The sequence below is a fragment of the Chiloscyllium plagiosum genome, unplaced genomic scaffold (genome assembly GCF_037043375.1).
Source record: "Chiloscyllium plagiosum isolate Xiang-an unplaced genomic scaffold, Cpla_swu_hap1 HiC_scaffold_19, whole genome shotgun sequence".
Lineage (NCBI taxonomy): Eukaryota > Metazoa > Chordata > Chondrichthyes > Orectolobiformes > Hemiscylliidae > Chiloscyllium > Chiloscyllium plagiosum.
Window position 1 is genome coordinate 976,323 of NW_028270157.1, and position 22,691 is coordinate 999,013.

A 22,691-nucleotide genomic window follows, 5' to 3' on the forward strand; every position below is an offset into this window, starting at 1 on the left:
ACATCTCTTCCCCCCTCCGACCTATCACCTTCTCCCTCACCTTCATCCACCTATTGCTTTCTCAGCTACCTTCCCCCCAACCCCACCGCCCTCCCATTTATCTTTCAGCCCCAGTCCGCAAGCCTCATTCCTGATGAAGGGCTTATGCCTGAAACGTTGATTCTCCTGCTCCTCAGATGCTGCCAGAACTGCTGTGCTTTCCCAGCAACACACTCTGACCTCCAGCATCTACAGTCCTCACTTTCTTCTGTGCTTAATGTGTGCTTTTTCAGCAAAATAGAATGTATAACCATTACAATTCTGCAAATGCAAATTCACCCCATAGACTTGCGTGTGTATGCGCGTGCATGTGAGGGAGAGTGTGTGTGTCGGGTGGGGGGGGAGGTGTAACAGAGAGTGTGAGTGTGCGCAGAAGTGTCTGCCTGGGAGTGTGTTTGTGTGTGCTTGGTAGAGTGTGTGAGACGGAATATAAGCTTGTGAAAGGGTATATGCATGGGTGTATGGGGGGGGGGGAGAAGAGGTGTGATGCATGTGTGTCTGAGAGACCGTGTGTATGAGAGCGGGAGTGCATATGTAAGAGTGTGTGAGAGAGAGAATAATGTTGTAGGGTCACCTGAAGTGTGACATGAACCCAAGGTCCCAGTTGAGGCCATCCTCATGGATACCAAACCTCGGTAGGCTACTTCAAAGAATACGGAGGTATGGCATTGAGGGTGAGTTGGAGGTTTGGATTAGGAATTGGCTGGCTGGAAGAAGACAGAGGGTAGTAGTTGATGGCAAAGGTTCATCTTGGAGTGCTGTCACTAGCGGTGTTCCGCAAGGCTCTGTTTGGGACCATTGCTGTTTGTCATTTTTATAAATGACCTGGAGGAGGGGTTAGAAGGTTGGGTGAGCAAGTTTGCAGATGATACGAAAGTCGGAGGAGTTGTTGACAGTGAGGAAGGATGTGGCAAGTTACAGCGGGATATAGAGAAGCTGCAGAGCTGGGCAGAAAGGTGGCAAATGGAGTTCAATGTAGCTAAGTGTGAGGTGATTCACTTTGGTAAGAGTAACAAAAAGATGGGGTACTGGGCTAATGGTCGGATACTTGGTAGTGTGGATGAGCAGAGGGATCTTGGTGTCCATGTACACAGATCTTTGAAAATTGCCACCCAGGTAAATAGTGTGGTGAAGAAGGCATATGGCGTACTGGCTTTTATTGGTAGAGTAATTGAGTTCCGGAGTCCTGAGATCATGTTGCAGTTGTATAAGACTCTGGTGCGGCCGCATCTGGAGTATTGTGTGCAGTTTTGGTCGCCATACTATAGGAAGGATGTGGAGGCACTGGAACTAGTGCAGAAGAGGTTTACCAGGATGTTGCCTGGTATGGTAGGAAGATCGTATGAGGAAAGGCTGAGGCACTTGGGGTTGTTTTTCATTGGAGAAAAGAAGGTTTAGGGGTGACTTGATAGAGGTGTATAAGATGATTAGGGGTTTAGATAGGGTTGACCATGAGAACCTTTTTCCACGTGTGGAGTCAGCTATTACGAGGGGGCATAGCTTTAAATTAAGGGGGGGTAGGTATAGGACAGATGTTAGGGGTAGGTTCTTTACTCAGCAAGTCGTGAGTTCATGGAATGCCCTGCCAGTAGCAGTGGTGGACTCTCCCTCTTTATGGGCATTTAAGCGGGCATTGGATAGGCATATAGAGGATAGTGGGCTAGTGTAGGTTAGGTGGGATTGGATCAGCGCAACATCGAGGGCCAAAGGGCCTGTACTGCGCTGTATTCTTCTATGTTCTATGTTCTATATGTGACACCACTACACTATTCTCACACTCATATTCTCGCGCACTCTCACTCTCTTACATACTTATACACTCATGCAGATCCTCTCAGACACGCACACACCCCACACTCACCCATGCTCACATCCTCTCACAGGCTTATGTTCCATCACACTTATGCACACACTCTGCCAAGCATGCATACACAATCTCACTTGCAGATTCTCTCCCCCTCTCCCTCTACCTCTCTCCATCTCCCTTTCCCCCTCACATGCACGCACTCACACACAACTGTTTTGTTGAAAAAGCACACGATCTGCAGGCACTCAATGCAAGCAGTCAATCCATATAACATTTTATAAATGCATACTTTGGAAATAGAACCAGTTCTGCTCAAGATTGAGATACAGACAGACTCTAACCTTGCACCTTTAATGCATTGTCTGAGCTCAGATGTCACTTTTTTTTTTATAAAACCTTATGTTATCTCGAGAATGTGATTTGAAAGAATTTCTGACATTTACATGTGAATGAACCAAAACCTCCAACCAATTCTATAAGATGGAGGACTTAACAGCAATCTAGGTTTGTTCAATACAGGGGAACTTCGATTATCCGAACGTGATGGGTGGGCACTACTGCGTTCGGATAATCGATTATTCGGTTAATCAAAAAAATGCCTCTGGAGCTCGGAGTTTTTAAAGTCTACTCCTCGTTCAGGAGACTGCAGCAGCACACAGCGCACGAGGTACCGCCCCTCCAACCCTGTGCAACACCTTCCTACCCCCCGCAACCCCGTTTAATGCCTCCCTCTGCCCCCAACCCCATGCAACACCTCCCCTTCCCCGTCCCCAACCCCATGCAACACCTCCCCCTGCCCAACACCATCCCCCCCCGCCCCCAACCCCATGGAACACCCCCCCCCCCCCCCCGCCCCACCCCCAACTCCACGCACCACCTCCCCCCAACACCGTTCCCCCGCCCCAACCCCTTTCAATACCTCCCCTCACCCCCAACACTGTCCCCACTGCCCCCCACCCCATCCAATATCTCTCCACGCCCCCAACACCTACCCTCACCCCAAACACTGTCCAGCACTGCCACCCCCCCCCCCCCCCCCCCCCCCCCCCGGCAGCTGGACTGGACACCAACAACAAGACTGCTGCAGTTGCCTTTGTGGGGTAAGTCTCCAAATAGCACGCATGCACACACGCAGCCACAGCCATACACACATTTTACTGCAACTTTTTGACAGGTTCCACCTTACCCCTGTACAGGACAATGTTGAAGAGATTATCTGGGGAAAGGGAGTTTAGGGTAAAGCCCTGTGTAAAACCCCAGGGAAACTGTGGGGAGAGGGAGAGAGCGGGCGGTCAGTCGTTCGGAGACGGTGCCTATTTAATCACGGTAATCAAAAGACGCAATCACTGTTGGAAACACATCTTTGATGCAATGTTTCCATCGCGACCTCAAGATCTCCTTTGGATAATTGGTATTCGGATAATCGAGGTTCCTCTGTATATTGTTTCAATTGCATGACACTGAGATCATTTGCTATAAATTTTGTCTGTTATGATCCTGCTCCACAGCTACCCGGTGAAGCAGCAGTGCTCGAAAACCTAGTACTTCCAAATAAACCTGTTGGACCATAATCTGGTGTTGTGTTCTTTTTAACTGTATTCAAAAAGCAGTACCAATCCAACTGGGCCACGTGTTGCGAATGGTTTTGAACAGAGATTTGGACGATAATCAGGCTAGGGCTAGCAAGTGGCAACTGACATTCACGCCATTCAAATGCCATCTTGAGTAAGAGACAATCTAATCATTGCCCTTGACATTCAATGGTGTTACCATCACCGAATTACCCCGCCGTAAACATTTTGGGGGTTACCATTGACCTGAAACTCAACTGGACACGCCACTTAAATATGACCAGATCAGAAGCAAGGAATACTGTGGTGAGTAACTCACCTCCTGACTCCCCAAAACCTGTCCATCATCTACAAGGCCCAAGTCAGAAGTGTGATGGAATACTCCTCATTTGCCTGGATGGGGTGCAGCTTCAACAACACTCCGGAATCTTGACAACATCCAGAGCAAAACAGCCTGTTTGATTGGCACCACATCCACCATCACCTACTCCCTCCAACCCTGACGCTCAGTCGTAGCAGTGTGTACTATCTGTAAGATATGCTGCAGAGATTCACCTGAAATCCTCAGAAAGCATCTTCCAAACCACTTCTATCCAGAAGTATGAGGGCAACAGATACATGAATTAGAATTAGGTTTTATTGTCACATGTACTCAAGTACTGGAATAAAGAAGGACAGTGAAAAGTATAGAAAGTTCCCATTTTGCAGTGCCATCTTAAAATGCAAAACCAAAAACAAGAGAAGAAATTCAAGTGACAGGCAAAGAAAAAGAAAAACATCATAATTTTAAAATCTCAACTCCCAGGGCCCGGACCTGACCTTCAGTTTCGGTCTGCCTCCTGAGCCCTGCTCCACGATTGTCATTGCTGCTGCCAGTGACACCACCAGTAACCGGGATGAACTGGCGCTGATGCCTCCACTGCCACCACTCTTTCCTGGAGCGAGCCGTCTCTGTTGCCACTGCCAATCATTGAGAGGAACAGCGATGTTACGTTGCTGCTGTTGCGATCTCCAATCACTGGGAGGAGCTAACTCTGTGTCTGCTGGTGCCATAATTGCTCCTGTCAGTTTCCCTCCTCGCCACTCGCCAACCTGACTTGGAAATATATCGCTATTCCTTCATTGTTGCTGGGTCAAAATCCTGGAATTCCCTTCCGAATGGTATAGTGGGTCTACCTATAGCACATGGACTGCAGTGGTTCAAGAAGGCAGCTCACCCCCACCTTCTCAAGGGGCAACTAGGGACAGGTATAAATGCTGGCTCGCAGGTGACACCAATGTTGCAGGAGTGAATAATAAGACAAGTACAATGCATTTATTACAATCAAATGCTGGTCGGGTGTCTCAATATAATTTTGCTTTTAAGTCAGTATTTCTGTAACTGCTTTAAACAGAAGGTGCAAGGATGGTAGGGAGCAATCATGTTAATGGAGCCATAGAATAATTACAACACCAAAGAGACCTTTTGGCCCATCATATCCATATGGGCTTTCTGCAACTGAGACTGTGGTAACTGAGATTGAGAGTTACCACCACCTCTCAATTCTTCCAGTCTACGCTGCCTTGAATCTTTTTTTAGATAATTATACAATTCATTTTTGAAGGCCCCAATTAACTTTGCATTTACCACCCTTTCAGCCAGTGCGTTCCAGATCCTAACCATGCACTGAGGGAGGAATGCAGGCAGTTTTCTGACAATGAGTTGCAAACTTCCTGTGCAGCATGGTGGAACAGAGATTAGCACTGCTGCCACACAGCACCAGGGACCTGGGTATAATTCCACCCGCTGGTGACTGGCTGCATAGTTTGTGAGTTCTCTCTGTGTGGGTTTCCTACCACAGTCCAAATGTAAGCAGGCGAGGTGAGTTAGCCATGGGAAATGCAGAGTTAGAGGGTAGGGGGATGGATCTGGGTAGGATGCTCTTTGGAGGGTTATTGTGGACTTGATGGCCGAATGGCCAGCTTCCACGCTGTAAGCATTCTGGGATTCTAAAGCGGAGGGATCTTGACACTACATCTGATGTGTTTTGTCTATGATCATCAAGTGTTTGATATTGTCATTGATAAATCAAACTGGCCTTGAAGCGTCACTAGCTTGGTTTTAAGATAGAAAAATCAAATTGTTTGTAACTGCTTGCTTTTTGAGTGTGCTTTGCAGTCGAAGCTTGTCTCAGAATGCATTTCAATTTTCTGGAGCTTGATAGTTTCAACACTTCAGCTACAAATGAGGGAAAACAGTAGTTAATTGTTGAACTAGCCAAGATTACAAATATGAAGGGCTGAATGGCCCCACCATGCTCCTATCTTCTATGTTTCTGTTTTAGATGAGAAAGGGTCAAGTATATAATTTACACGACAACATTTAGCCATGACCCCCCCCCCAGGTCACGTAGCCCACCTAGGTTTAGTTGACATTTATTCTGCACTTGAGCATAAGTGCGTGTCATTAACAACATGGGTGTTATGCCCCAGTGCATTGCAATTAATGGGGTGAGCAGGACATCTTGCAAACATCCCTCTGAAATTTGTCATTAAGTAGAGACTGAGTTGTCACTCGAGCTATGAAATCTGCGTCTAAGCCAGGCTATGTGAGGAGTGATAGTATCTTTGCATACCAGAGAAAAAGAAGGCTGCTTCAGTTATATGGAACACTAATGAGACTGCAGCGGCGGTGTTTTTGCAGTTCAGGACTCTTCCTAAGGAACAATATACTTGCTATAGATGGAGTGGAGGATGTGGGACAGTCCAAATGAAGCAAGATTAAGGAGACTGCTCCTGTATTACAGGTATTTGGAGTTTAGAAGAATGTAAAGCAATCTTACAAAATTCTAAAAAAGGGCAGGCCTACTTCACACTGAGATAAGGCAGAATTCCATCATTTTGGAATGGTTAACCTTAGGAATTCTGCAACTCAGAGGCTGTGTTAAGTTCAACATGAAGGATAAAGGGAATTGAGCTCAAATTTATGTTGAGGTAATACTTAGCAATGGGGCAGGCTCAAAGGGTTGAATGACCCGACGACTCCTGTGATTTTGTGTCTTTTAACATTAAACAGTGCATTTCATAGGTAAAATCATGGATTTGGTTTTGATTTGCAGAATGACTCACAATCATGTATCAAGTAAAAGCTGAATACTGCAGATGTTGAAGGTCTGAAGTAAAAATCCAAGTGCTGGAGAAACCCAGCAGGTCTGGCAAGATCTGCAGAGAGAAAAAAACAGTTTCAAGTCCAATGACTTTTCTGAACAGTTCTGAAGAAGCATCATTGGACTCAGTGTTTACAATTTTCTCATCACAGCTGCAGCCAGATCTGCTGAGTTCCTCCAATATTTCCTATTTTTATTTAATACAATGTCTCATTTTGTCAGTTCCTCGCCATGTGCAAATGATTTATCTGGACAGACAACCATACAGGGAATATAATAGCAAAGTATCGTAGATGCTGGAATGAAATATAAATAGAAGATGCCAGAGAAACTCTGACATGTTGGCAGCATCGGAGGAGAGGGAAGCAGAGTTTATGTTTAGAGTCAAATATGATTCTTCTTTGGACTGTAAACATTAACTCCATTTCTCTCTCCAAAGATGTTTATAAGCTTGCTGAATTTCTCGAGGACATTGTTTTTATGTTGGGAGCATATATTACTCTGGTCTGAATATTATCTTCAAGATTAGTCCTGGGGATGGTACAGCATAGTGGTAATGTCAATGACCCAGTAATCCAGACCCATGTGAATGCTTGGAGGAAATTGATTTACACTCCACCACAGCAGCTTTTGCAAATTCAATTGCAAGAATCGTTTCTTAATTGAATTCAAAGCCAATCTCATTTTGGTGACCATGAAACTCTCATTAATTGTCATAAGAACCATTTGGGCAACAAATGCTTTTTGGGGAACTACCAAGCCTTTGTTTGACTTGCATGAGTAGATCTGGATACTGTATTCAAGTTGTACTCTGATCAAAGAGTTGTGCAATTTTACCATGACTTCCTCTGACTCCTTTTACTTATGGTGATTGAGTTCACTGTTTGCAGAATTACAATACATTAGCAATAAAACATAGAACATTCAATCTAAAGGGAAAAAATTATTTTTAAAAAAATGTTACGTGCACAAATTGTCAAAGATTTTCAGTTTTGCAGAGGAATAGAGGACAAAACAATCTGAGAAATTTCAGTTCAATGAGTGGAATGCAGCTGTTCTTTGAAGGTGCTCAAAATCGAGAGGGATGTTAAGAAATTGTTCCCGTTAGTGGAAGGATCAAGGACTGTCTTATTCCATTCCTCTGACAACACATGCAAGTACAAATGTTTTGCTGCAGTTGTACAGAGTGTTGGTGAGGTCATACCTGAATTATTGTGAATTTTACTCAGTCAGCATGAAAGCCTAATGCTTCTTAACCTCCCTTCGCCTGAGGCATGATGACCCTTAGGTTAAATTCGCTACCAGTTGTGTCCCTCCAATGAGAGAGAAGCCTTTTGATCCTCTGGGATTATGACAACTTTATTTAAAAATGCTACAAAAGTGTTGGAGGCAGTTAGAGAAGGTTCACTTCATTAATTGCTGAGAGGGTGGAAATAGAAAAATTGCATAGGCTGATCGAGATCAGTCAACCTCCGGTAAAATTGACTTCTTGGAGAAAGTTACATCATAAATGTACAAAATCCTACAGACTTTCAGAAATTGTTTGACAGACTTCCACGCACATTTCTGAATGCTGTGGAGATTCAAGGTGAGGGTTGGGGCAGAATAAGAGCTTTTCAAAGGCTGGGCAGTATTCAAGGTGGTGGTATACTGGAATGTGGGGGGACGGGGAACAAAAGGTGGCTGGGTGGAATTACTGACTGTAGTGCCTCAGGAATGAAAGAATGATTATTTCTAATCAACATTTGATTTCTAATAGCAAATCATTTCAAGTCAGAATGGTTGACTTTACAAATTATCAAACTTGACAGGGGTTATTTGAACAGCAGGTTTTCCTTCTTGACAGCTGTTCATTTGAGTTTTTGTACTTGCCCATGTTTGTTCACTCCTAATATTGCATTTCCATTGCTTTGGACAGGATTGAGAACAAAATTCATGATCTCCAGCTGCCTGCATTTGATTTGCCACTGTAAGGTACATTGGCAACCTTCCAATCCACTGGTATCTCTAATGACTTCCTCACAGTGATTGTTGATAATTCACTAATGGTTTCCTTTCGCACTTGGATAAATAATAGTCTCTCCCTGAAGATTATTTTTGAGACCTATCAGCCTTTGCAGGTCATCTATTTCAGTTGTGTCAGAGTTAGTACTTTTGCCTGAATTTACAGTTCCCTCTGGGAGGAGCATGTTGCATATGGCATCCCTTACGAATAGTTATTTGAATTCGTTGTTCAGCATGTTACATTCCTGTCTAGTTCTCTGTTTCAGGCCTGTCTACTGTTTCTGGCTTTTACTAACTGTTTGACTGACCTTACTTTTGAAATAGAGAAAACAATTTCTTACTCCCCATTGTGCTTTCCTTTCAAAGGCTACCTTTGACACTCTGATCTTGTTAGCATCTGTATGTTCTTTGATTTACCTTCAGAACTTCTATCTCTCCCCATGCTGCAGTTGGTACTTGAAGCATGCTTTTGTCCTGCCTGCTGAACATGATACTTTAATAAAGCTGCTCCACTTGTTGAGTTGAGGTGCTGTTGAATAACATTACCCAATCAATTTGGATGAACTGGCCTTTCATTTGTCTTTTAAATTATCTGCTTTGAAGGACTGGACTTGATTGCTTACCTTAAGTATTTCCAAATTGCAGATCACATGAAATAACTCTTGCTGAATGTTGGCAAGGAGTGCCAGGACATACTTTCTGGATCAGTTGTACTCACTAGGTTAATGTGATGATGATCCTTCATATTTTTGGCACTGATGCAGTATGAATTACTTTAGCAAACTCGGTACTCTGGATGACTTGGATTTTTTCTGATTTATTGTTGATAGATTAAGATGACTGATTGAGTACAACTCTCTGTTCCTACGTACTCTTGGTATTCCTTCAGAGAAGGAAGTGCCTTTCTATTGTCGCTGACCCGGGCATCTGTAAGCTTCCTTCTGGAAATAATTTTTTTTTGTGTGTGCAAGTTTTATTTTTTGCCCCACACCTTTTACCTCCCTGGTATCTCTGCTGTAAATTACCCGCCTCTTGCTTTTCTAACTTTTATGTTTTATCAGCATTTTTTTATATCATGGAGAGGGCAGAAAATTAGGCAAATAAATAATAGTGATGAGAGTACTACAGTTGGTTAAGGAAGAATACATTTTATTTCTGGTACCTGCTGAATTCTTTTTGATATTCATCAGAAGAAAAAAGCCTTTGTCCATTTGCCTGAAAGTAATCCGAAACATTCCGAAGGTTTGCAACTTTAATCAGAGGAGTTTTGACAAATTAGAAGCAAGCGCCCATTTGGTCACTGGTTATGAAGTAGAGTTTGATTTATTGTTGTCAAATGAACTGAGTTAGTGTGAAAAGTGGTGTTTTGTGTGCTCGACAGGCAGATTGTACCATACAAAGTGCATCAAGGTAGCATAATAAAGTGCAGAATGCAGTGTTACAGCTCAGAAAGTACAGAAAGAGAGATCAGAATTAACATTTAAGAGGCTTCTTCAAAAGTCTGATAACAGCAGAGAAGAAGCTGGAACAAAAATAGCAATTGCTGGAAAATTTGAGCAGGTTTGGCTGCATCAATGGAGAGAAGTCAGAGTTAACATTTCAGATTGAGTGACCCTGCCTCAAAACTGGTGGGCAGTCACTGAGGAGTGTGATATGGCTGTGGAAACACGTTTTAACAGATAACTGGTCAAACATCAGGGGTGACAGTGAAATTAATGACGTTGGACGAAAAAAAGATTGGAATGGAAATCCCATCGAAGAGAGGAGCAGAACTACTCCAAGGTGGACATGCCGAGAAGAGAAGTGGCAATGAGTTAAATACGAAATAAAAACAGGAAGAACTCCAGATGCTGTAAATCAGAAACAAAAATACAAATTGCTGGAAAAGCTCAACAGGTCTGTCACTATCTGCAGAGAGAAATTTGAGTTAACTTTTGAGTCAAGTGACTCTTCCTCAGAACTGGAGGAAGAAGCTTTCTTGAATCTGTTCGTACAAGTATTCAAACTGCTATATCTTCTGCTTGACAAAAGAGGGTAGAAGAGAGTATTACCAGGTGGGAAAGGTCTTTGATTATAATTAATGATTGCCTCACACTGTAGTTTAAAAAAACTGTTGGAAAGTTGAGATGAAGCAGCATAAAGTCTACATTAAACTTTTACTAAACTGGTGAAGACGGACTTGACAGGATAATAACCTTTTGTAGGAGAAAGTGAGGAGTGCAGATGCTGGCGATCAGAGTCGAGAGTGTGGTGCTGGAAAAGCGCAGCAGGCCATTCTCCCTGTGTCTGCGTGGGTTTCCTCCGGGTGCTCCGCTTTCCTCCCACAGTCCAAAGATGTGCAGGTCAGGTGAATTGGCCATGCTAAATTGCCCATAGTGTTAGGTAAGGGGGAAAGGCAGGGGTATGGGTGGGTTGCGCTTCGGCGAGGCGGTGTGGACTTGTTGGGCTGAAGGGCCTGTTTCCACACTGTAAGTAATCTAATCTAATCTAGTCAGGCAGCATCCGAGAAGCAGGAGAATCGACGTTTCGGGCATAAGCCCTTCATCAGGAACCCTTCCTGATGAAGGGCTTATGCCTGAAATGTCAATTCTCCTGCTTCTCAGATGCTGTCTGACCTGCTGTGCTTTCCCAGCACCACACTCTCGACTAATAACCTTTTGTCCCAATCTTCCACGTTAGAATAAGGACAAAGATCAACCGACAATATTGCACACAGGAGGGTTCTATTGCCTGAATTATTCCTGGTTTGTCAGATTGCCTTGGTTATTATTAAGGAGAAAGTGAGGTCTGCAGATGCTGGAGATCAGAGCTGAAAATGTGTTGCTGGAAAAGCGCAGCAGGTCAGGCAGCATCCAGGGAACAGGAGAATCGACGTTTCGGGCATAAGCCCTTCTTCAGGAATGAGGAAAGTTTGTCCAGCAGGCTAAGATAAAAGGTAGGGAGGAGGGACTTGGAGGAGGGGCGTCGGAAATGCGATAGGTGGAAAGAGGTCAAGGTGAGGGTGATAGGTCAGACTGGGGTGGGGGCGGAGAGGTCAGGAAGAAGATTGCAGGTTAGGAAGGCGGTGCTGAGTTCGATGGATTTGACTGAGACAAGGTGGGGGGAGGGGAAATGAGGAAACTCGGATTTCACCAGTTTCCTCATTTTCCCTCCCCCCACCTTGTCTCAGTCAAATCCATCGAACTCAGCACCGCCTTCTTAACCTGCAATCTTCTTCCTGACCTCTCCGCCCCCACCCCAGTCTGACCTATCACCCTGACCTTGACCTCTTTCCACATATCGCATTTCTGACGCCCCTCCCCCAAGTCCCTCCTCCCTACCTTTTATCTTAGCCTGCTGGGCAAACTTTCCTCATTCCTGAAGAAGGGCTTATGCCCGAAAGGTCGATTCGCTTGGTTATTATTAACTCAAGTAAACGCACATCATTTTCATGTCCAGTTAATCTTAGCGACAATGCAGTATCTCACTTATTGGACTAATTTAATTTGATAAAAAAGAGGAACTTGGATTTCCAAAGCACATTGTTTTGTCTCAGAAATGACCCACGCCTTTAACAAATGGGATTCATTGATGGTATTGACGCCATTGAATGTCAGGGGACGGTGATTAGGTTGCCTCTTATTGGTCACATTGCCAGGTGTTTGTGTGGTGAGAATGTTAATTTCCAGTTGCCAGCTTAAGTCTGGCTGTTGTCCAGATTTTGTTGTATTTGAACATGGACTGCTTCCGTATCTGAGGAGCCGTGAATGGTAGTGAATATTTTGTGTTCATCGGCTAACATCTCCAGTTCTGACCTTATAACAGAGGGAGTGTCATTGATGAAGCAGCTGAAGATGGTTGGGCCTAGGACATTACTCTGTAGAACTCCTGCAGAGATGCCCTGGAGCTGAGGTGACAAACTTCAAGGAACCATAAGTATTTTCCTATCTGCCATATATGACTCCAGCCAGTGGAGATTCCCATTGAGTCTAGTTTTTCTCGGACTCCTTGATACCACACTTGGTTGAATGCTGCCTTGTTGTCAAAGGCTGTCATTCTCACCTTACCCTTGGAATTCAGTTCTTTTGTCCATGTTTGAACCAAGTCTGTCATGAGATCAGGAGCTGGCGGAAACAAAACTGGGTGTCACTAAGCAGCTTATTGCTGAGCAGGTGCTGCTTGACAGCACTGTTGATGACATCTTCCATCACTTTACTCATTATTGAGGGTTGACTGATGGGGCAGTAATTGATTGGGTTGGATTTGTCCTGCTTTTTGCATACAGGACAACCTGGGCAATTTTCCACCTGCTTCAGTTTTATCTTTTGCACTGAAGTGTTACTATTCCGTCATTGGGGATGGGGATATTTGTAAAGCCACCGCCTCCACAGAATTGCGAATTATCCACCACCATTCATCATTGGATGTGGTCAGACTACAGCGCTTAGTTTGATCCGTTAGTTGTGGGATTGCTTCACTATCTCTCGCTTGCTGTTTTCACTGCTTGGCATGTATTGAAGTTCTGTTGGTAGCTGCACCAAATTGACACCACATTTTCAGATATGCCTGATGCTGCTCCTGACACACCCTCTTGCTGCCTCCATTGAGCCATGGTTGATCCCCTGATTTGGTGGTAATGGTCGAGTGAGATATATGCTGGGTCATGAGGTTGCAGATTGTGGGATACAATTCTGCTGTTGATGGCTCACGGTCCTCACGGATGCCCAGTCTTGAGTGGCAAGATCTGTTTGAAGTTTGTCCCATTTTAGCATGGTGATAGTGCCACACAACACGATAAAGAATATCTTCATTGTGAAGGCAGGACTTTATTAGAACATAACATTACAGCGCAGTACAGGCCCTTCGGCCCTCGATGTTGCACCGACCTGTCATACCGATCTGAAGCCCATCTAACCTACACTATTCTTTGTACATCCATATGCTTGTCCAATGACGACTCAAATGTACTTTAAGTTGGCGAATCTACTACCGTTGCAGGCAAAGCATTCTATACCCTTACTACTCCCTGAGTAAAGAAACTATCTCTGACACCTGTCCTGTATCTATCACCCCTCAATTTAAAGCTATGCCCCCTCGTGCTCGCTGTCACCAAACTTGGCAAAAGGCTCTCCCTGTCCACCCTATCTAACCCTTTGATTATCTTATATGTCTCTATTAAGTCACCTCTCCACCTTCTTCTCTCTAACGAAAACAGCCTCAAGTCCCTCAGCCTTTCCTCGTAAGACCTTCCCTCCATACCAGGCAACATCCTAGTAAATCTCCTCTGCACCCTTTCCAAAGTTTCCACATGTTTTGTACAGCTGTAGCATAACCTCATGGTTCTGGAACTCGATCCCTCTATTAATAAAAGCTAAAACACTATGCCTTCTTAACGACCCTGTCAACCTGGGTGGCAACTTCCAAGGATCTGTGTACATGGACACAGAGATCTCTCTGCTCATCTACACTACCAAGAATCTTAGCATTAGCCCAGTACTTTGCATTCAGGTTACTCCGACCAAAGTGAATCACCTCACACTTGTCCGCATTAAACTCTAATTGCCACCTCTCAGCCCAGCTCTGCAGCTCATCTATGTTTATTTCCAAAAGGACTGTGCAGTGATTGCTCTTAATACTGTTTTGCTGTGTAGCTGAATGTGATACCCATTTTGCAAAGGACAAAGTCAAACAAGGGAACAAGCTATTTGTTTTTTTGACTGCAGTGTTGGGTGGCTGAGAAAGGTTGGTCAAAATGCATCTCAGCTTTCTTTCAGTAGTGCATGGCATATTCATCTGATTCTGCTCAAGTTTGTACTGAATGCTGCTTAGACAATTTAGTTTAATAATGCTTGAAGCTTCTGATGTTCCTGAATGAAAAATTAAATTGTCAATTTGTTTTTCTTGCAGAAATCCTATTAAAGGATCTCTGTAGTTACTTCCTTGAAATAATGTCTGGTTAGAAATTCCCATAAATTCCGTCCTGAAGTTGTGATATTGAGAGCATAAGAGCTCGGAGCAGGAGTAGGCCATCCGGCCCTTCAATACTGCTCCACTATTCAATAAGATCACAGCTGATCTTTTTGTGCATTTAAATTCACTTACGCACGCTCTCATTGTATCTCTAATTCCTTTATTGTTCGAAAAAAGTCTACCTTGGCTCTAAAACCTTTTACTGAAGTAGCTTCAACGACTTCACTGGGCAAGAAATTCCACAGAGTCACCCTCTGGATGAAGAAGTTCCTTCTCAGTTCAGTCCAAAATCTGCTCCCTCTAATCTTGAGGCTATGCAGTCTTGTCCAAGCTTCACCTGCCAGTGGAAACATCCTCTCTACTACTATCCTATCTACTCCCTTCATAATTTTTCTGTTTCTATAAGATTCCCCGCTCATTCGTATGAATTCCAATGAAATTAATCCCAGTCTACTCAGTCTCTGTTCATAAACCAACCCCCTCAACTCCGGAATCAACCTGGTGAAACTCCTCTGCACCTCCTCCAATGTCAGTGCATCCTTTCTGAAGTAAGGAGACAAAAACTGCACACAGCACTCCAGGTATGGCCTCACCAACATCTTGTACAGCTGCAACATAACCTCCCTGCCTTTCAGCTCAACCCCTTGAGCAATGAAGGACAAAATTCCATTTGCCTTCCTAATTACTTGTTGTACCTACAGACCAACCTTCTGTGATTCATACACAAGGACACCCAGATGCCTCTGCAAATCAGCATGCTACAACTTTTTACCATTCAAGTAATAATCTATTTTGCTGTTACTCCAACCAAATTGTATGACTTCACATTTATTAACATTGTATTTCATCTGCCAGACCTTTGCCCACTCAATCAATGTATCTATGTTCCTCTGCAAAGTTTCACAGTCCTCTGCACACTTTGCTCTACCACTCACCTTAGTGTCATCTGCAAACTTTGACACCATACGTGTAATCCTCACTCCAAATTGTCTGTATAAATTGTAAATAATTGCAGTCCCAACACCGATCCCTGAGATACACCACTGGGTCACTGATTGCCAACTAGAATATCACTTATTTATCCCCACTTTTTGTTCCCTGTCAGTCAACCAATCCTCTATCCATGCTAATACATGCTAATACAGTACCATTAACACCATGCAGGACAAAGTGAGGACTGCAGATGCTAGAGATCAGAGAGTGTGGTGCTGGAAAAGCACAGCAGGTTAGGCAGGATCCGAGGAGCAGGAGAATCAACATTTCGGGCATAAGCCCTTCATTCCCGATGAAGAGCTTCTGCCTGAAATATCGATTGTCCTGCTTCTCAGATCCTGCCTGACCTGCTGTGCTTTTCCAGCACCACACTCTCGACCTTAATGCCATGCATCCTTATTGTATGCAGCAGCCTCTTGTGTGGCACTTTGTTGAAGTCCTTTTGGAAATCTCGATACATCATATCCACTGGGTCCCCATTGTCCACTTTGCTCATAATGTCTTTATAGAATTCTAATAGATTTCCAAAAGACATGTCAAGCATGACCTGCTCTTCATGCACCCATTCTTCGTCTGCCCACTGGGACAATTTCTATCGAGATGCCCTGTTATTTTTTCCTTGATAATGGACTCAAGCATTTTCTCCATGACAGAGGTTAGGCTAACTGGTCTATAATTCCCCATCTTTTGTCTACCTCCCTTTTTAGACAGTAGCATCACGTTTGCTGTTTACCAATCTGCTGGGACTGCCCCAGAGACCAGCAAATTTTGGAAAATTACTGCCAGTGTACCTGCTATTTCTCACCATCTCTTTTAGCACTCTGGGATGCATTCCATCAGGAGATTTAGTTCCATTAGCTTGTCCAACACAAATTCTTCCACAATAATGATTGTTTCCGGGTCCTCACCTACCTTCATCTCTTTTTCGATTATTGGCATGTTATTCGCGACCTCCATTGTGAAAATATCTGTATAATGCCTCGGTCATTTCATCATATGCCAACTCTAAATTCTCTTTCTCATCCTCTAAAGGACTTACACTACTCTTTTTCATTTTATATATTTATAGAAACTCTTGCTATCTGTCTTTATATTCTGTGCTAGTTTTCTTTTGTCATGTTCTATTTTACTTTACTTTATAGCTCTTTTTGTGGCTTTCTGTTGACCTTTAAAGTTTTCACAGTCTTGTAGTTTCATGCTGTTTTTGGCCACTTTGTATCCCTTCTCTTTCAATTTGATAGCCTTCCTCAATTCCTGAGACACCCATGACAGATTACCCCTTTTTTAACAGTCCTTCCTTTTCACTGGAATATACTTTTGCTTAGCACTTTGAAAAATGTCTTTGTAAGTCCACCAGTGCTCGTCAACTGTCCCACCATAAAATCTTTGTTTCCAGTCGACTTTAGACAAGTCCACCCTCATTCTTTTGTAGTCCCTTTGTTCAAGTACAGGACACCACATGGTATAGCTGAAAATATGTAAGTGACTACAAAGTAACTTTACCAATACTATACTTGTAATCTGTTGTTAATAAAGTTATTGCATGTTGAAAATCTACATGTAGTCAAACAGAGTCATCAGGATTTTATCAGCAGGAAATCATGCATTACTCCTTTACTAGAGTCCTTGGATGAGGTTACACAGAACAAACGGGAACCTGTAGGTATATTATACTTGGATTTTGACAAGGTGTTATATCACAAATTCCTAAAGGTTAAAAGGAGGTGCAGGAGGTGATATACGAATGTGGGTATAGGATTGAAACAGCCATAGAAAATGCTGATGAAACTCAAAATCTGGCAGCATCTGTGAGGAGAAAAACTAATATGACTTCTTCAGAACTGGAAGGAATAGAAGATTGGTTACCTGACTTTTGAGAGTTGGCATAAATGGGCCATTTTTGGGTTAGCAAGATAGAGTAACCGGAGTTCTTGGGTCAGACAGTCTTTATCAGTAACTGGATAAAAGGATGCAATGTACGGTTTCTAGGTTGGCTGCTGACTCAAGATAAGTAGGAAAGTAAGTTGTGAAAAGGCCACGTGGAGTCAGCAAATGGCAAGACTCAGCTCGGATCTACGAAGGGGAAATCTTGCTTGACAAATCTTTTGGCATTGTGTGAAAATATAGTGAGTAGAGTTGACAAGGGGGAGCCAGTTGATGTGGTATATTTGGACTTTAAGAAACCATTTGACGAAGTCCTGCATAAAAGATTATTGTGCAAGATTAAATGCATGATATTGGGGGAAGTGTATTGAGATGGATAGAAAACTGGTCAGCAGAGAGGAAACAAAGTTGAAATTAATGGGACTTTTTCAAATTGGCAGGCAGTAACTAGTGTTCACCCTCCACTTCCACCAACTTCCCATGCCGCCGCAATAGATGTAAAGCCTGCGCCCACACCTTACCCCTCACCTCCATCTAAAGTCCCAAAATATCCATCCACATCTGGCAGAGATTTTTCTGCAAATCCAAGCACCTCATTTATTGTGTCCATTGATCTCTATGTGATTTCTGTTACATGTGGGAGACAGGATGCCAAATCACTGAACATTTCAGGGAACATCTCTGGGGGTCACACACCAAACAACTCCTCTGCCCTGTAGCGACCACTTCAACTCCCCTTCCCACTCCACCAAGGGCATGCAAGTCTTGGGCTGCCTCCACCACCAAATCCAAGCCACCAGACATCTGGAGGAAGAACCCCTCATCTTTAGCCATGGGACCTTACAACCACACTGCATCAACGTCAACATCAGTAGTTTCCTCATCTTCTTCGCCCCCCACGTATCATCCCAGACCCGCCCCACCTTCTTCAACTGTCCTAACTGTCCGTCTTCCTTCCCACATATCTGCTCCACCCTCCCCTCCAATCTATCACCATGACCCCACACCTGCATCCACCTATTGCCTTCCCAGCTACCTCACCTCCATCCCCATCCTCCTGTTTATCTCTCAGCTTCCCCTCCACTCCCACATTGTTGATGAAGAGCTTATTCTCAAAACGTCGATTGTCTTGTTCCTCGCATGCTGCCTGACCTGTTGTGCTTTTCTAGTGCCACACTTTTTGACCTTGATCTCCACCATCTGCAGTCCTCACTTTCTCCTTTTTTTTAACCAAGTTTGTTCACGGGATGTAGGTATTGCTGACAAGGCCAGTATTTATTTTCCATCCTGAATTTCCCTGAAGAAAGTTGTGGTGCGCTGCCTTCTTCACCCACTCAGGTCAATGAAGGAGGGGGGTATCTGTATGTCCACACTGGGTTATGAAGGGAGTTCCACAAATTTTGACCCAGCGACAATGCAGGAACATTGACCTTGTTTCAAATCTGAAAGATGTGTGGCTTTGAGCTGCACTCACCCATAGTTGGAGGGTACTTTGTCACATTCCTAACTTATGCCTTATAGATGGTGGACAGATGTTGAGTCAGGAGGTGACTTCCTTACCGTTGAAATCTCAGTCTCTGACCTGCTGTTGTGGATGGTTCAGTTCAGTTTCTGGTCAATGGTGAGCCTCGGGATGTCAATAATGGGAATTCAGCAATTGTTATGCTCAGGTTAAGATGCTCAAATAGAACCTGGAGCATTTCAGTACTTTTGGCTTTACTAGATAAACTTTACGTTTTGTTTCCTAGCAGCATTGTGGCTCAGGAGTTAGCACAGCTGCATCACAGCATCAGGGACCTGGGTTCGATTCCAGCCTCAAGTGACTGTCTGTCTGTGTGGAGTATACGTGTTCTCCCTGCGTTTGTGTGGGTTTCCTCTGTGTGTTTCAGTTTCCTCCCACAATCCAAATACGTGCAGGTTAGGTGTATTGGCCATGCTGGATTGTCCATATTGTCTAAGGACGTATAGCTTGGGTGAATTGGCTATGGGAGGTGCAGAGTAGTTGTGGGGGTGGGGGGAAGATTGGGGAATGGTCTGTGTGGGATGCTGGTTAGAGAGTCAATGTGGACTTGTTGGAGCGTATGGACTGTTTTCACACTGTAGGGATTCTGTGGGTTCTACTTATAACTCTTTGTGTGCAGTTTCATTAGTCAGATTTCATTGCTGTAGAAATACCATTCCATCAAAACTTGCCATTGTTCTGGTGTTCGATCAAAAAGGCTTCACTGCAATTCTTATGTATGTTTTGCCCCGTAATTTGAGTAACTGAATCTTTCCTGTTTACTTGTTACAGTCAGATTCAGGCTCGTTTTAACATTTTGGATTTGGTCACATTTTCATATTTGAACATAGAACAGTACAGCACAGTACAGGCCCTTTGGCCCTTGATGTTGTGCTGACCTTTTATCCTACCCTCAGGTCAAACTGAGCAGGAAAATTGATATTTCAGGCAAAAGCCCTTCATCAGGACAGGCTGGGAGCCTCTGGGGTGGAAAGATAAGTGGGTGGAGGTAGGGGTGGGGAGAAGGTAGCTGAGAGTGCAATAGGTGGATGGAGGTCTGGGTAAACGTGATAGGTCGGAGAGGAGGGTGGAGTGGATAGTTGGGAAGGAAGATTGACAGATGGGACAGGTCAGGAGGATGGTGCTGAGCTGTAAGGTTGGAACTGATGTAAAGTGGGTGGAGAGGAAATGAGGAAACTGGTGAAGTCCACATTGATGCCGTGGAGTTGAAGGGTTCCAAGGCGTAAGATGAGGTGTTCTTCCTCCAGGTGTCAGGTGGTGAGGGAGTGGCGGTGGAAGAGGCCCAGGACCTGCATGTCCTCGGCAGAGTGGGAGGGGGAGTTGAAATGTTTGGCCACGGGGTGGTGGAGTTGATCGGTGCGGGTCTCCCGGAGATCCTGTGACATTCAAGTCTCCGTAATGGCTACAATATCATAGTTCCAAGTACTAATCCATGCTTTGTTCCTGATATTTGTTGTGTTAACATAGACACACTTCAACCCATCACACTGACTGCAATTTTGCCCTATCAACTACCTGTCCCTCCTCACAGACTCTCTGCATGCTGTATCTGGCTGTTCACTAGCTACTACATCCTCTGATCCATAGCTTCAGTTGCCCGAAGAGACAAGAACTAAGGGACACGTTTTTCGCTCTGTCATAAATCTTTGGAATTCTATCCTCCGTGGAATAGTGGAGGTGGGATCATTGAATATTTTTTAATGCATTGACAGATATCTTTTTGTTAAAGAATGGTCTGAAAAGTGGTCAGAGGTTGCCAGGAATGTGAAGTCAAGGCCATAACCAGATCAGCCATAATCTTATTGAATGGGTGGAGCAGGCACTCCTCATAATTGATATGTTGGCACATATCAACTTGAAATATGTAATTTCATTAGAAATGTGAAAATCGATATGTGTGAATATTTTTTTTGGGTACTATCTTGATCTGTTAATGGTGTTGTTCATATTTCAGATACTACATCTCAAAGGGTGCAATTGTGGATCAGCTTGGTGGCGACCTTAATTCCACCCCTCTTCACTGGGCAACAAGGTAAGCATTCACCTGGTTTCAAATTCCTTATGCCACTAAATTACATTGCTGATTACTTCCTCTGTGTGGGAATGGAGCGCACTTGGAGTATGTCCTGGGGCGCACAGACCTTTACAACAAATTACCAAAGAGCATCAGTTTTGCTTTTGTCAATTTTTTTTGAGTTGCTCGAAAATTTAATATATAACATATTGTGGAGACATTTAAAGTTTTTTTTTGTGGAATGATAAATAATGTGCTGGACACAAATCCCAGACCATCCATAACCTCATCACCTCAGGGGATCTCCCATCCACCGCCTCCAACCTCATAGTCCCACAACCCCGCACCGCCCGTTTCTACCTCCTGCCCAAAATCCACAAACCTGACTGCCCCGGCTGACCCATAGTCTCAACCTGCTCCTGCCCCACCGAACTCATCTCTGCATACCTTGACACGGTCCTGTCCCCCTTAGTTCAACAACTCCCCACCTACGTTCGGTACACCACTCACGCCCTCCACCTACTCGATGATTTTCGCTTCCCCATTCCCCAAAGCCTTATCTTCACCATGGACATCCAGTCCCTGCACACCTCCATTCCCCATCACGAAGGACTCAAAGCCCTCCACTTCTTCCTTTCCCGCCGTACCAACCAGTACCCTTCCACTGACATCCTCCTTCAACTGACTGAACTGGTCCTCACACTGAACAACTTCTCTTTCCAATCCTCCCACTTCCTCCAAACAAAAGGAGTAGCCATGGGCACCCACATGGGCCCCAGCTATGCCAGCCTCTTCGTAGGATATGTGGAACAGTCCATCTTCCGCAGCTACACTGGTACCACCCCCCACCTTTTCCTCCGCTACATCGATGACTGTATCGGCGCTGCCTTGTGCTCCCACGAGGAGGTTGAACAGTTCATCTGCTTTAGCAACATCCACCCCGACCTCAAATTTACCTGGACCGTCTCAGACTCCTCCCTCCCCTTCCTAGACCTCTCCATTTCTATCTCGGGCGACCGAATCAACACGGACATTTACTATAAACCGACCGATTCCCACAGCTACCGAGACTACACCTCCTCCCACCCTGCCCCCTGTAAAAACGCCATCCCATATTGCCAATTCCTTCGTCTCCGCCGCATCTGCTCCCAGGAGGACCAGTTCCAATACCGAACAACCCAGATGGCTTCATTCTTCAAAGACCGTAATTTCCCCCCAGACGTGATCGGCGATGCTCTCCACCACATCTCCTCCACTTCCCGCTCCTCCGCCCTTGAGCCCTGCCTCTCCAATCACCACCAGGACAGAACCCCACTGGTCCTCACCTACCACCCCACCAACCTCCATATACATTTTTGTATCATCCGTCGTCATTTCTGCCACCTCCAAACGGATCCCACCACCAGGGATATATTTCCCTCCCCTCCCCTATCAGCGTTCCGAAAAGACCACTCCCTCCGTGACTCCCTCGTCAGATCCACATCCCCACCAACCCAACCTCTACTCCCAGCACCTTCCCCTGCAACCGCAAGAAATGCAAACCTTGCGCCTGCACCTCCCCCTTACTTCTCTCCAAGGCCCCAAGGGATCCTTCCATATCCACCACAAATTCACCTGCACCTCCACACACATCATTTACTGCATCCGCTGCACCTGATGTGGCCTCCTCTATATTGGGGAGACAGGCCGCCTACTTGTGGAACGTTTCAGAGAGCATCTCTGGGACACCCGGACCAACCAACCCAATCACCCCGTGGCTCAA

The 22,691-nt window shown here is 44.6% G+C and overlaps 1 protein-coding gene across 3 annotated transcripts in view; it reads left to right on the forward strand.

Annotated features, from left to right (window-relative positions):
- Positions 1-22,691, forward strand: part of zdhhc17 (zDHHC palmitoyltransferase 17) — a 150,605-nt gene that overhangs the window by 73,492 nt on the left and 54,422 nt on the right. For all 3 annotated transcript variants that reach the window (XM_043708813.2, XM_087996951.1, XM_087996952.1), the window contains exon 4: positions 20,870-20,947. In XM_043708813.2, the coding sequence (XP_043564748.2) occupies positions 20,870-20,947 (78 nt within the window). The remainder of the gene's footprint in view (positions 1-20,869; positions 20,948-22,691) is intronic.